Raw genomic sequence first — 13676 nt, 5'->3', positions numbered from 1 at the left:
CGGCTGCGAAACCCAGCCAGTCGGGGGAATCCATCGGTGCGCCACGCGGGAAGATCCGGTGCTAACAATTGCATGGACCCGCGATATCGAAGCCACAGCGACGCCACACCCGAGACTGTATCCGGACATCGACGGTGATACTGGTCACATTTTGTGCCCATTTACATGGCCAAATTGCCTGTTTCCATGTATTACTCGAGTAGGCTGACTATCAGCCGCTTACTGGAAGCATTGTAAGTTTACCACGCGTCTTCTAACGATCGGACAGTGTGTATTGTATCTGGTTGATCAGGACACCCCATAGGGTAGTCTGCAGCAATAAAAGATGGGGAATTCAATGGTGTTATGGTACAATACGATTGAAAAAATTAGCAAAGCTTTCGTGAGCCAGTAAACCCTGTTTTACTCGAAGAAAAATAGACTACGATACATTAGTTAAGTCATTCAAAACATGATACATACATATAGCTTGTTTCGCCTGTTATCCAAGGTAGCTGGGTTGGCTAGTTTTTTACAGTCATCCAAATTATTAATATTCAGGTACGATACTAGTAGTGCCGAAGCACAATGATAACTCTATCTTAACATGCAAGCCTGTTAATACAAGTTTTTTTTGGTCCGAAAGCAAAACAGGCTGCAGGCTACATCTCTCTTCAATCCCGACTCACACCATCAGGCCGTTGGCGTAGCCGTCTCAGAGGCAGTGGAAGACTCTGACAACGACGACGACACCTCAGGTCTTGCCAACGGGTCCGCCCTCGCAGCATAGATGTGCGTGGCCGCCGAGCCACCGCAGTTCATGTTTGCACGTCCCGTGCACACCACATTGCAGTCTGTGTCGGGGTCCAAGGCCGTCGCGGCACCATCCATGCCCGTTCCGCAGTGGCAGATGTCGCCGTTGGCCACTCCAAAGTACGGGTACGTCGGCAGACAGAACGACGCACAGTTACTGACGGTGTTGTTGGTCGCCCACGTGGCGCTGGGCCCGGCCCCGGTGACGAGGGCCGCGTTGGCGAAGCATCCGACGTCGGTGAACTGGAAGGTGAGTGTTGAGTCCTCCGAGAGGCCGTACAGAGAGACGGTGCTGTTCTGGCTGGTGTCGCAGGCCGAGGTGGAGAGCTGGACCGAGTTGATCGACACCTGGTCGCCGCACAGACACGTGGCGGAGCCGCTGAGGCTGGCAAAGTTGTATCCGTCCGTGAAGCAGGCGTTGGCGCAGGTGTCGAGGGTCATGGCATCATCGGTCCAGATCGGGCCTAACAAGACCTGTGACGAGTTGTCGAGGTTGGACCAGCACCCGAATTCTTTGGTGGTGTACGTGAGATTGCTGGAATCAGCATAGGGGTTGAAGACGGGGGACATGCAATACGCGTAGCCGGGCAAGACGGAGGCTGAGCAGCCGCCCGAGGTTTTGGCGTCGATGGAGGGGTTCATCTTGGCGAACAGCGAGAGGCCGATGGAGTAGGTCATGGTAATATAGGCACACGTATCGCCTTGCTGGGCAACGTACCAGAGGCCGCATTCTGTGGTAGTCTTGTTTGCGACCTTGGCGCCAGTGGGGGGATCCACGGCGACGGAGCTGTAGTTGGCGATGCCGCCGCCGGGAATGCCCGAGGTGTTGGTTGCTGTGCCGGGGATGTAGGTGCCGCCGAGCGGCGAGGTGCAGAGGACGGAACCCAGCGTGGCGTTGGCCTCGTGGAGGTTGTCGCAGCCGTCGTCGATCCACGAGTTATACAACGCGATGTCGTCGATGCCGGCGGTGGCCGAGGCGGCGAAGCAGTCGTCGGTGGACTTGACAAGATACGTCGAGCAGGTAAGCGGCAGGCAGATGGTCAGGCCTGCGGAGAGGTCACTGCAGCCGCCGGTGGCTCCAGCCGCCGTGGCCGCGTAGAAGACGTTGGCCGATGAGACTTCGTTTGCCAGGGCGATGGAGTTGCAGGTATCCCCAGCCTGGGTGGTGTAGTATTTGTCCGACACGCAAAAGGGCTCGGGCGTGGGAATCACAATCAGGGGGTCCGGTATTTCCGTCGACACCTGCAGCGAGCACCGCGTCTGGATCTCCTCGAGGGCCATTTGGTACCAGGGAACCGTGTTGTAGACCGAGTAGGTGCTCGCCTGCATCATGCGGACGCGGGTGGTGAAGCATCCGGAGCAGAGCTCGTTGTCGGGCATGTCATCGAGGGTCTCGGTCTCGCTGAACAGGTCAATGATATCGTTGCAGTACTGGCCGGTGCTGGTGTCGGTGAGGCAGCTCTCGTTGTATCCGTACCAGATGTACCCTCCCGCCATCTCCAACGGGGCACCTGAGTTCCACGTGTAGTCGGAGCAGCTGGCAGCGACACCCTGGTACCACGACGAGAGCGAGGTGCGGCAGCCCACATCACACACCTCGTCCTGCAGGGTAGTGTTGCCCAGCGAGCCGCGGTAGCCTGGCGAGGTCCACTGCATTGTCTGGTTGACGCAGGCAATGGTGGCCGTCAGCGCCGTCTTGCACTGCTCTGAAAAACTGTAACTGGCCACGTCGTCCCGCGTATAGAGCGTGTATCCAGTAATGTTCCTGCCGCCCACCGTCTGGTTGGCGCCGCCGAGCCACGCCACGATGGACGAGGCAAAGCCGTTGCGGTTGTTCACGGCGGTGACGGGCTGTCCATTGAGTGGCGTGACCATCTGGACGGCGCCGATGGTGATGAGGTTGTAGATCCAGACATCGTAGCTCTGCTCGACATAAAAAGTGCTCAGCTGGCAATCATTGGCGCCGCTGTTGACACAGTCCTGCGAGTAGTCCTGGAACCACGTGTACAGGCCGCCGCTGATGACATAGACGTTTGTGGAATCAATCATGCGCAGCGACCATGCCATCGCGCAGGTCTGGGAGTTGGCAGGGCAATCTGCAAAGGTCGGGTCGTCTTTGAAGACGAGCCCATTCTCAAAGGGAGCCGGTGCTTTGGGCGAAGACTGGAAGTAGGGCCCCTCCGTCTGGATCAGACCCATGACGACCTGCTTGGCACCGGAAAGCTGGTACTGGTAGAGCACGGAATGCTCGGCCGCGGTGCCCCATAGCCACGTCGGGCCCTGGGATTCGATGAGGATGCCGCGAGCTGAATACACATTGATCTGGATCTGATCGGCATCTTCCATATCGTGGTCGGCCACCCACATCCACACGTTCTCGAGATAGCCGGACGACTTCTCCGTCATGTGCATCAACATGGACGCGGCAATGCAAGCCTTGTTCTGCGCCGTCTTGGGACACTCGGCGCTTTGCAGATCGCTGCCCTTGGCACCTCCCACGCGCATGTGCGAGTCCCAGAGACCGGCAGACCCCTGAGTGGACTCGTGGACGTTCCACTCGACAAGCACAGCGCCGGCGGTAGGACCCCTGACAGTGAACATCATGCACTGGATCTCCATGACGCCGGTGGACCCGACGGCGCCGACACGCACGGCGGCCCGCGGGTTCGCCATGTCTTGGAAATTGGTGCCGGTGGCCATGATCTGCGGCCAGGCCTGGCCGATAATGCGCGAGCCCACGGGCACCTCGAGCGTGTCCTTGATGATGTAGATGCCGTGCGGGAAGTAAACGATGCCCGACACGTTGGCGGCCACGTCGAGGATGTGGTTGAGGATGGCCGTGTCGTCGGCGGAGCCGTCACCCTTGGCGCCGAGCGCCTTGACGTCAAAGACCTGGCTGTTGCCCGGGTCTGCATAGCTGGGCCGCGTGCGGTGGAAGAACTTGGCGCGCGGGTGGATGTCATCCGTGACGAGGAGCGACGCTGGGTACTCAGGAACCGGCATATCGGCGCCGTTCACAAAGCCCGTTTCGCCGCTCGGGTCGGCCACCTTGCCGAAACCCCACGACATGACGTCGGTCTGGCCGGCGGCATTGCCGGGGTAGAGCACGGTGCCGGCCTGGCTGTCGAGGACGATGGTGTCGCAGTTTGTGAAACCACCGTTGTCGATATGCAGCGCCGTCGAGTTGTCAGCGAAGAGGGACGTCTCGACGGCAACGGGCACACCATACATGTGGACATCGACCAGGGACAGGGACCCCACGCCCTGGCCGGTGCTGAAAGGCCCACCAGCGCCGCCGACAATGACGATGCCCTTTTCGCAGTTGTAAAACTCCGTGTCCTGCATGGTCCACCCCCAGTCCCAGTGGATCTGCAGCCCCGTGCGGGAGCTGTCAAAGAGCAGGCCGCTGGTGGTGAACTGCTGGTTACCAAAGTAGGCGCCAAAGTTGCCGCCCACAAATACAAGGTCGCTCATGAAGCCACCGCTGCCGTTCTCCATGTAGATGCCCTGGTGCGTCGTGTTCTCGTACTCGGACGGCTTGGTCGAGATGAAGGCAATGTTCTCGAGCGACGTGCCCTGGGCCACCTGCCAGTGAATGCCGCACACGTACGCCCACTGCGGCGTCGGGCGGATGTCCACGACGAAGTTGCGCACGCTGCGGAGGAAGTTGTTCTGGTTGAGGTACCACGTCACGTCGTCATCAATGTAGACGTCCGACGTGATGACGCCCAGACCGCTGAAGCTCTCGGACGCCCGGATAACGGGCGGGTTGAACGGGTCGCCGAGCATCTCGGTGTTGTAGAACTGGATGATGGGGCTGCTAACGAGGTAGGTGCCCGCGGGGAAGTAGACGGTGGCAGGGAACAGCGTGCTGGACGGGCAGCCCGCACCGCAACGGCCGCCATCCGAGATGGCCAGGTTGATGGCGGCCGTATCATCGTGGATGCCGTCGCCGTAAGCGCCATAGTCTTTGACGTTACGCCACACTTCGTAGCCCGCCGGCGCATACGGCGCGCTGCCCCGCTGCGTCATGGTCTCCATCCAAAACGTCGTGGCCGCTCGTTTGGCGAGTTTGGCGCTCGCATCGGCCTCATCAGCGTCTTTCAGACTGTCATTTGGATGCTCGGGGCCTGCCACCTGGGTGCCGTTTTGGACCGTGATGGCCAGTTCCGGCGCAGCCACGTACTCAACGAGTCCCGAGGGCCGTTGGATCTTTTGCGGCATAATGTTGGTGTCATTGAAGTGCACCTTGCGCTTGGCCATCCGCGCCCGGACATCGGAAAGAAGAGCATCGTAGTCAACAGGGGGCAGCGGGTTCGCCTCGGCCAAGACGCGTGCTGCTTCGGCCACATCGGCCGGGACCGTGTAGGACTCCCTGGTGAAGGTGGTGCTGTTGCTGCCAGGGCCCGAGGTTTCGTTGGAGGCTCTCCGGAAGACAGTCCCGTTGGCGTGCTTTTGGAAGTCTCCCGAGTAGTCTAGCGGCTTCGCCTTTGTCCTCTTGCGCCGACGCGTCGTCGAGTTCTGGACCTCGGGGACATTCACCTTGGGAGCCTCGAGAATAGCCTGGTTGGCAACAGCCATGGCCTGCTGGAACCGGGCAATGATGTCCTTGGCCGATCCCGGGACTGCAGCCGCGGTGCCGTTGCTTGCCTGAGAGGATTCATCGGACCTCGCATGATGTTCATGAATGAGTTGGTGGGCCTTCTCATGAGAGCGGTGGTTGTGCGAGTGAGCCACCAGCGGCTGGGCGACAAACAGAAAAGTGACAAGGAAAAAAACTAAAAGTTGCTGAAGAGCGAGCGCCATGATGGCGATGGATGTCCCAAGTGTGTGGACGTCCCGGGAAAAAACGAGTGGACGCACTTGTTGCTGCGGAAGGTTGAGTTGGACGATGCACTCAACCCGTACGGGGGGTGGGGGAGGCAAAGATACTAGTAATGGCGAGTCTCTCCGCGATGCCGAACTGCCGGTCCCGGAGAGAAAACTACATGAGATGTTCAGGGCTCATTCATTCGGGCCGCCGAGGTCCACCGGCATCTCCCATCAGTCGCCGTCTGCCTAGACTTGATAAAGCAACTAGCTGAATTGCCGCTATTGCGAACAGCAAGGATGTAGCTCCTACGCGTGTGACTTGATTGTCCTAACCGCTAGCGGTGCTAGTCAGCAGGAGTAATTTAACTTTTAAGGGTTTAACTACTTTATAAAGTTAGCCTTAAGAGTTGGACCGGGGCAGGGTTCAACACTCCACCCACCCTACAGCATGTAAGCAGTAGGGCCACTTTACCACTATCTGCAGCAACAATTAAGTAGATATTGCCTCGCGTTAGAGTCCAATTAGTCTAGTCAGCATGTCCAAGTGGATTAAACAGTCCAGACCGTTGCATTCCCGTGTAGCGAGACCGAGGTATAGAGTGAGTGTACGCGGCCAAACGACCCGTTCCCTGTGTAGTGTGTAGTCTAGACCGAGTCGGACGGAATCGGGATACCAAGACGGCTCCATATCTTGGCAATGAGCTTATGTGCTCATCTCCCGGCCGCATGTAAGTCCCATATATGCAGGGGGGGCTGGAGATGTTGCCTCCCACGTTTGTTCGAGTCGGGTTTACCATGTCGAGAAAATATCATAATCACTCAACGCCCGCGCGCAGACGCAGAAACCAGGTCGAGGGGCACAACCACCTTACCTTTAGTCACTCACTCTTTTCATAATTGGTCCGCCAGCACCAGAAGCTCGGCAAACGACGCAGTGACGATGCGTTCCACCACCCTCCTTATTTTTCTCCTTTCACTCCTCTTGGCCGTCCTGCCGGTGGCGGCTCAGGAGTGCAGCGCCACGAAGAAGTGCGCAACGGGCTGCTGCTCCAAGTTCGGCTTCTGCGGCACCGGCGACGACCACTGCGGCGACGGCTGCCTGAGCACCTGCGACTTTAAGCTGGGATGTGATGCCAGCAACCCGTGTGCCGACGGCACATGCTGCTCCAAGTTCGGCTTCTGCGGGTTCGGCAAGGACTTCTGCTCGCCCGAGAACTGCGTGGCCGGCTGCAAGGCCAAGGCCCAGTGCGACCCGGGCACGTACGGCGCCGACTACGTGGAGCTCCAGAAGTGCCCCCTGAACGTCTGCTGTTCCAAATGGGGGTACTGCGGTGCCACGGCCGAGTTCTGCGGCGACAAGAAGGTCAACCGGCCCTCGTGCACCGTCGACAGCACCAAGTCGGTCAAGCGCGTGGTCGGCTACTACGAGGGCTGGGCGGCACGCCGCAGCTGCCAGGCCTTCATGCCTGAGGACGTGCCCCTGGGCGTGTACACGCATCTCAACTTCGCCTTTGCCAGCATCGACCCCAACTCGTACAAGGTTGTGCCGGCCCAGGCCGAGGACATTGCCCTCTACTCGCGTCTGACGGCGCTGAAGAAGTCCGACTCGGCGCTCAAGGTGTTCATCGCCATCGGCGGGTGGACGTTCAACGACGACGGCCCGACCTTCCACACCTTTTCTGAGCTGGCGGCCGATGAGTCCAAGCAAAAGGTCTTCTTCGCGTCGCTCATCAGCTTCATGAACACGTACAACTTTGACGGCGTCGATCTCGACTGGGAGTACCCCGTCGACAAGGACCGCGGCGGCAGCGATGCCGACTTTGCCAACTATCCCAGCTTCGTGAAGAACCTCAAGGCGGCCCTCGACGCCAGCAGCGGCGGGCGCAACGGCATCTCCATCACGCTCCCTGTGTCCTTCTGGTACCTGCAGAACTTTGACATTGTCGAGCTCGAGAAGTGGGTGGACTTCTTCAATGTCATGTCCTACGACCTGCACGGCCTGTGGGACAAGGGCAACAAGTGGCTGGGGGCCTTCCTCAACTCGCACACCAACATGACCGAGATCACCGAGTATCTGGACCTGTTCTGGCGCAACGACATCAAGCCGGAGAAGGTCACGCTGGGGCTCGCATTTTACTCGCGCACTTTCTTGGCCGCCGACAAGGGATGCACCAAGGCGCAGTGCATGTTCGACTCCGTGGGCGAGGCCGGGCCGTGCAGCAAAGACGACATCGGCGGCACTCTGACCAACGCCGAGCTGACGGACCAGATCCGCGCGGCGGGCGTGACGCCGACCCTCGACAAGGACGCCATGGTCAAGGTGGCCGTCGTCGGGCGCAAGTGGATCACGTATGATGACGAGGACACGTTCAAGCTCAAGGTGGACGCGGCCCGCAAGCTGTGCCTCGGCGGCGTCATGGTCTGGGCCGTCAGCCAGGACTACACGGACAAGACGGCCTCGGTGGCGGCCGCCGTCGGGAAGAAGCGCGCCGACTCGGGGCTCTTTGACACGCGGTACTCGGCGCAGCTGCAGTCTGCCACGCTGTACAAGTCTATGAAGGCCGTAACGGTCCACGGCGACACGGCTGACGTCGAGGAGCCATCGCCCAGCATCATCCGCAACCAGTGCTACTGGTCCAACTGCGGCGCCGGGTGCGACAGCGGCTACAAGACGGTGCCCCGGCTCGACACTGACGGCCACAAGAACGAGGTCATGCAGGACAGCTCCTACTGCCAGGGCGGGACGCTGCGCCACTTCTGCTGCCCCAACTCCAAGACCATCCCCAAGTGCGGCTGGTTCGACTTCTTCAACGGCAAGTGCGGCAAGCGCGGCGGGTGTCCGGCCGGCAGCGAGGACATCGTAGCCCCGTCGGACCAGCAGCGAGAGGTCGGCTCGACCCAGGTCGCCTGCAACAACGGCAAGGCCCAGGTCGCGTGTTGCCAGACCGAGACCGATTCAAGCCAGACGCTTGACTCCATGATGGGCTACGACATGTGCAAGTGGTACGGCACCACGAGCGACAAGTGCGATGCCATCGGCGCCACCGACAACGACCCCGACGTCCCGCGTAGTGACGCGTGCAAGCTCAAGGACAGCGACCGCTCGTACTACATGATTGAGAGTTTCTGGGGCAGCGGCGCCACGTACTGTCGCAATCCCAACTTCTACAAGGACACTGACCAGTACCGCCCGCTGTGCTGCAAGTTCCCCCAAGGCGACGTGCAGTGGCGTAGCTGCACCATGGTGTTCGCCGACCGCAAGGATGGCAACTTTTGCCAGGCCACCTGCCCGGCCGGCACCATCCGCATGGCCATGGACAAGCCCCAGGCGTACCAGAACTGCAAGGGCGGCGCCAACGCCATCTGCTGCGAGCCGCGCTTCCTTACCGAGGCCAACAACGCCGACGAGGTCCATCACGGCTACGTCCTCGCCCTCGAGAACGTGCTCCAGAACCCGGACCAGTGCAAGTGGGGCGACGTCGACAAGGACTCGCTCCAGGCGCGTGGTGTCATCGACTACGTGGCCGACTGCAAGATCGCCCTGCAGGGCACCTTGAACATGCTGGGGTCCTCGGACGTTGGCATCCGGCAGAAGTACAGCAACGACTGGAATCTCGCCGCCAACCAGGCCGGCATGTACGGCATCCCGGCCTCGACCATGGTATCGCAGCCGGAAGGCTACGCTTATAGCACCGCCTCCTCGGGCCCCATCCAGACCGACATTGCGGAGGGCCTGCTCAACTCGGCCAAGGATCTAAACACCAAAAAGACAAAGCCCACAAAGTACCAGTGGAACTGCCCCGTCCAATGGATCTGGGATGCCAGTCTCGATATCCGAGTGGATCCGGACGATGGCGGCTGGGAAGTGATTGAGCCGGATCTCCAAGGTGTACATATCCAGCTTCGCCGTCGCGATCATCTTGATCTTGACGCCCCGGTGTCGACTATTGAGGAGGAGGACGAAGATGAAGCACCGTCCGACACTCCCTCCGACTCCGACTCCGATTCCGAGTCGACTAGCTATCCAAGACGTGTGAACTGGCTCGAAGGGATCAAGAATCTGCGCCGCTTTCATCTAAAGGACGAGGACAAGCTCAAGGATGAGGACAAAACGGCCGATGAACCTAGCAATACGAAGCACCATCGTCGTGGCGCTGACAGCTGTGAGCAGAGCTTCCGGTGCCGCGCCCAGATGCTGGGCTTCGATCTCTCCAAAAGGGAGGATAGACTGGCCTATTTCAATGTCACGCTCGCCGAGGCCGAAGATAAGCCCAAGCGCTATGCCGAGGCGTTGGACCGTCGGAACCGATGGAAGAACGGGACTCTGGAGAAGCGCCAATTTTACCAGATGGGTCAGCCGAGAGCGTACACGGTCAGGTCGTCGCGGTACTCGGCCGGGCAGTGGCCCGGCGACATCATCGAGTCGTCGCAGTATCCCAACGGTAACCAGGGAGACGACCTCATAATGCTCAACAGCGACACGTCCCGCTACGTCGTCAAGTCGACCGGCTGCGGGCCGCAGGACTACGTGCTCAAGACGCAGGCGGCCAAGAACGAGGTCAATGGCATCTGGGTCACGGAGCACATCCTCGAGCTGAACAGCATTGGCCGCTTCATGACGGCCTCGCTCGACGGCGGCCTCGGCGGTCTCGGCGCGCCCAGCCACTTGCCCGGTTACTACTTTGGCGAGGCGGCCTCCCTCCACCAGGTCCAGATGTTTGCCTACAACTTTGTCGAGTGGAGCAAGCACACGGCCCTCACACCCGCCGACACGTGCCTGCTCAAGCTGGGTTCCATGGAAGACCGTTCCGGACTGGTCGTGTGCGACTCGAGTCTCAACCTGATGAAGACAAAGATCTATAAGCTGCAGAACCCCATCGGCGAGACCACGTGGCTGGCTTATTGCATCGCGCCCCTTCCCGTGAGTCTGCAGCGAGCGCTGGCCTACATCCAGACCATCATGGCCGTGTTCGACTACTACGACGACGTCAACGTCAAGAACCGGCACGCGACGGCCTACCAGTCCGTCCTGGAAGAGATGGCCTACTTTGAGATCTCGTACGACCACCAGTTCGGCATCGACATTTACGGCGAGTGGCAGCAGCGCTGGAAGGAGTTCATGACCGCGCACTTCCTTCGCGTCACCACCAACACGCGCGTCTGGCTCCTGGGGAAGCTCAATGACCTCTACACCATCTGGCACACCGCGCTTCAGGGGTGCGCTGTGGGCGGCTTCGACATGTGCGCGTATTGCATCGCTGCCGTGGTGCTCATTAACAGCCACTTCCAGGCCGTTTCCCAGGGCCAAAAGATTGTCTTTGACAGCAGTATCTTTGAGGATCTGCTTACGGACATTCCGGGGGGTTCATCGGACAGTGGCGATGATATGGACACGTCTTGGAAGTTTTAATCCTCGCAGATGTCTTCATGTACCCTCCATATCTGAATTTATACAAGTTACTTAGCTATTAGACAGTATTAGAATAATCACTTGCCCAGTTCCCAGCGCTTTCGCATCATGCCGATCTTCGGATCTAAAAGCTTCTCCCCTGCCGATACGCAGACCGGGCAGCGGCATTAGCTGCTGCGGCCCTCGCCGCATACGCCTCCCTCTGCCCCTCGGCCAAGGCCTCCCATCTTCTTAATACCTCTTGGAACTCCATCCCCGCTCCCAACTCGTCGCGAAACACTTTGAGTCCTGTGATAATAGTCGGCATCCCCGGCACCCCAGGCATTCTCTCCCCGCCGCTCTGCAATCCTGCTAAATTCCCTGGGCGCGGCTGCTGCTGCCCTCTCTCCTCTCTCCTGGGAAGGGCAAAAGGTGATGTACCCTCAGCCAGGGCTGTCTCGTGCGCTGTCCAGGCCTCGCGACGGAGCATCTCAGACCGGGCGCGGTAGGCTTCCTTTTGGTCTTCAGGAAGGGCAGACCACCCAGGCATGACGTTGAAGCCCGAGAGGTTCGAGTGGTCGCGGAAGAGGCCGATGGGATCGCGCGGTTTGGCGGCGGGTGGCCAGGGGCCGGATCCGTAGAGGTCGTTGCGCGACGGAGGGGGAGGTGCCGCAGGCCACGGCACGGGTTGAAATGGTAGTGTTGATGGGAAGCCAGAGAAGCCGGTGGGAGCCATCATAGGGGGGGCAGGGTAGGCAAGTCGGGACTGGGAGGAGGCGGTTTGAAGGGCAGCGAGATACTCCCTGTTGCGGGCGGCAGCCTCTTCTTCTGTCACGTTACCGAGCTCAAGCTGTTGATGGAGAGAGGACATGGCGCCGATAATGTTGTTGATAGGCTGCTGTCCTTGCCCGAACTGACCCTGCGGTGCTGCCACAGGAGCAAATCCAAGTCCTGGCGTCGGGAAAGAAGGCACATTAGCAAATCCGGGGCCAGGACCGGGGAACGCCGGCGCCATTTGCTGCATTTGTTGCATCTGTCGCACCTGGCGCAGCGCAGCAGCCCGAAAGACTGCAAGGTCCAGTCCCAGCCGGTTCGAAAGCAGCGCCATGGCCTGCCCGGTCCCCGGCGCACCAAACGCCCCCATTCTTGGTCCTGCGGAGAAGTTTCCGTCGTCAATGGCGTGGAAGCTGCGCGCCAGCAGCGTAATCTCGTTTTCGTTGAGCATCGTCTCCAACTGGCCGCGGTCCATTGCGTCCTTAGCCTTGGCATATAGCTCACTGGGCGTGCTGAGCCTCCCGCCTGTGGCTCGTTGAATGTTGGCGCGCACCACGTCCGGCGGCGGCCAGAGGAGGACTTGGTGCATCTCGTCGGCAGTGAGGGAATCGGGATTAGCGAGCGCCTTGCCCACAACATCGCCGCGACTGAGGAGGAGACGGCGCTCCTCCTCTGTAAGCTGGTCTTGGTGGTTTTCTGCCTTGTCATAGAGGGCTTGCGGGATAGTGTCATGCGCCGACCGCTGGTGTCTTTGCTGGATGGAGCGCTCAATGGTCGCGTGCATAGCGGCATCGGCACGTCGCATGGCTTCGGCGCCTTCCTCGGTGTCGGAATCCACGTCGACCTCGGGCCAGTCCTCCTCTCTCGTTCCGAAGGTTTCCATGTTGCGCGAGTCTGCCATCTCGAATGTGACCGGTACTTGTACGTGGGTGGAAGAGAAGTTATCCGGGATGGAAATAATGCTGCATTGAGTTGCAATGAGGGGCAGCTTAAAAGAGAAGAAGGCAAGCAATTAAAAGTTTACGGACTAAAAATGCGGAATAGCGTCGGTTATGAGTTAAAATCGGGTTCGATTGAGTGTATTAACCAGATGTGTGCCTGTGAAGCTGCTGACGAAGCGCAAAGGCTAGCAGGGATAGGATGCCCGTTAGGGCGAAGTGCCTGAGGCACAGATGGCAGCGCCAATCATATGTAAAGCTGGTTATTTATTCCCTAGTATCTCCCAAGGTTACTTGCTTATAAGCTGATAAGAACGTAAGATTATGAAATACGGAAATAGTGAAAGATTTCTGACGTTGTCAGTTTTAATAAACATTTTGGCAATCTCCCTAAGAGAATACTTTGTTCTGTACTGTCGCTGTTGTGAGGGTGAACTTGCATGCTGTACATCTTGAAGCCAATTATTCGTCTTAGTTGCGGGCAAAGCTAGACTTTACCCTCGGTATCTTAAAGGCTGGTAATCTTATCAAGAGAATGGAAAATGGCTTTGGCGAAAGAAACAGAGAGGGTGTGTACGGGGTTCATGTTGGGGCAAGATTTGGGGCATAGTTGAGAGTCGGTGGTCGTAACTCATTGCTGCATGCACGGCGACACTCAGCGTGAGAGTCAAGAAGAGTCATATTGAGTGCGAGTACAGTTTCACTGACCGGTAAATCTCGACGCAGAGTTCAAGACTGACTGAGTGGTAGTGGTCACAACTAACTTCAATCCGAGTCAGATCGCGCTGACATATTCTCTACCTTGTGCCTCGTCTCCGTACCACTTACGCCTACTATAGACTTGTTATAAGACACATCAACTGAAATTACCTGTGTCATGACTTTTAGAGCTTTATGCACCAGTGTTTCACTTATTCTTTTTGACGTGGCACGTCTCTCCAACCGGTTCAATGACCCAAATCCATGTTAAT

At 58.8% G+C, this 13676-nt stretch overlaps 3 protein-coding genes across 3 annotated transcripts; 1 reads left to right on the top strand and 2 right to left on the bottom strand.

Moving 5' to 3' along the window:
- Positions 1-672: 672 nt before the first annotated feature.
- On the bottom strand, positions 673-5598 carry EsH8_V_001083 (uncharacterized protein; the record flags this gene model as incomplete). Its single annotated transcript, XM_083273599.1, has 1 exon — positions 673-5598. The coding sequence occupies one exon, from the start codon at positions 5596-5598 to the stop codon at positions 673-675; it is 4926 nt and encodes a 1641-aa protein (XP_083126314.1).
- Positions 5599-6544: 946 nt separating this feature from the next.
- Positions 6545-11014, top strand: EsH8_V_001082 (uncharacterized protein; the record flags this gene model as incomplete). The annotated part of the gene is made up of 1 exon (XM_083273598.1): positions 6545-11014. One exon carries the CDS (start codon positions 6545-6547, stop codon positions 11012-11014), a length of 4470 nt encoding a protein of 1489 aa, XP_083126313.1.
- Positions 11015-11138: 124 nt separating this feature from the next.
- On the bottom strand, positions 11139-12668 carry EsH8_V_001081 (uncharacterized protein; the record flags this gene model as incomplete). The annotated part of the gene is made up of 1 exon (XM_083273597.1): positions 11139-12668. One exon carries the CDS (start codon positions 12666-12668, stop codon positions 11139-11141), a length of 1530 nt encoding a protein of 509 aa, XP_083126312.1.
- Positions 12669-13676: the final 1008 nt, after the last annotated feature.

The sequence above is a fragment of the Colletotrichum jinshuiense genome, chromosome 5 (genome assembly GCF_051148585.1).
Source record: "Colletotrichum jinshuiense chromosome 5, complete sequence".
NCBI classification, from domain to species: Eukaryota; Fungi; Ascomycota; class Sordariomycetes; order Glomerellales; family Glomerellaceae; genus Colletotrichum; species Colletotrichum jinshuiense.
Note: the sequence above shows the minus strand (reverse complement) of the source record. Positions and strands in the feature narration are given on the sequence as shown.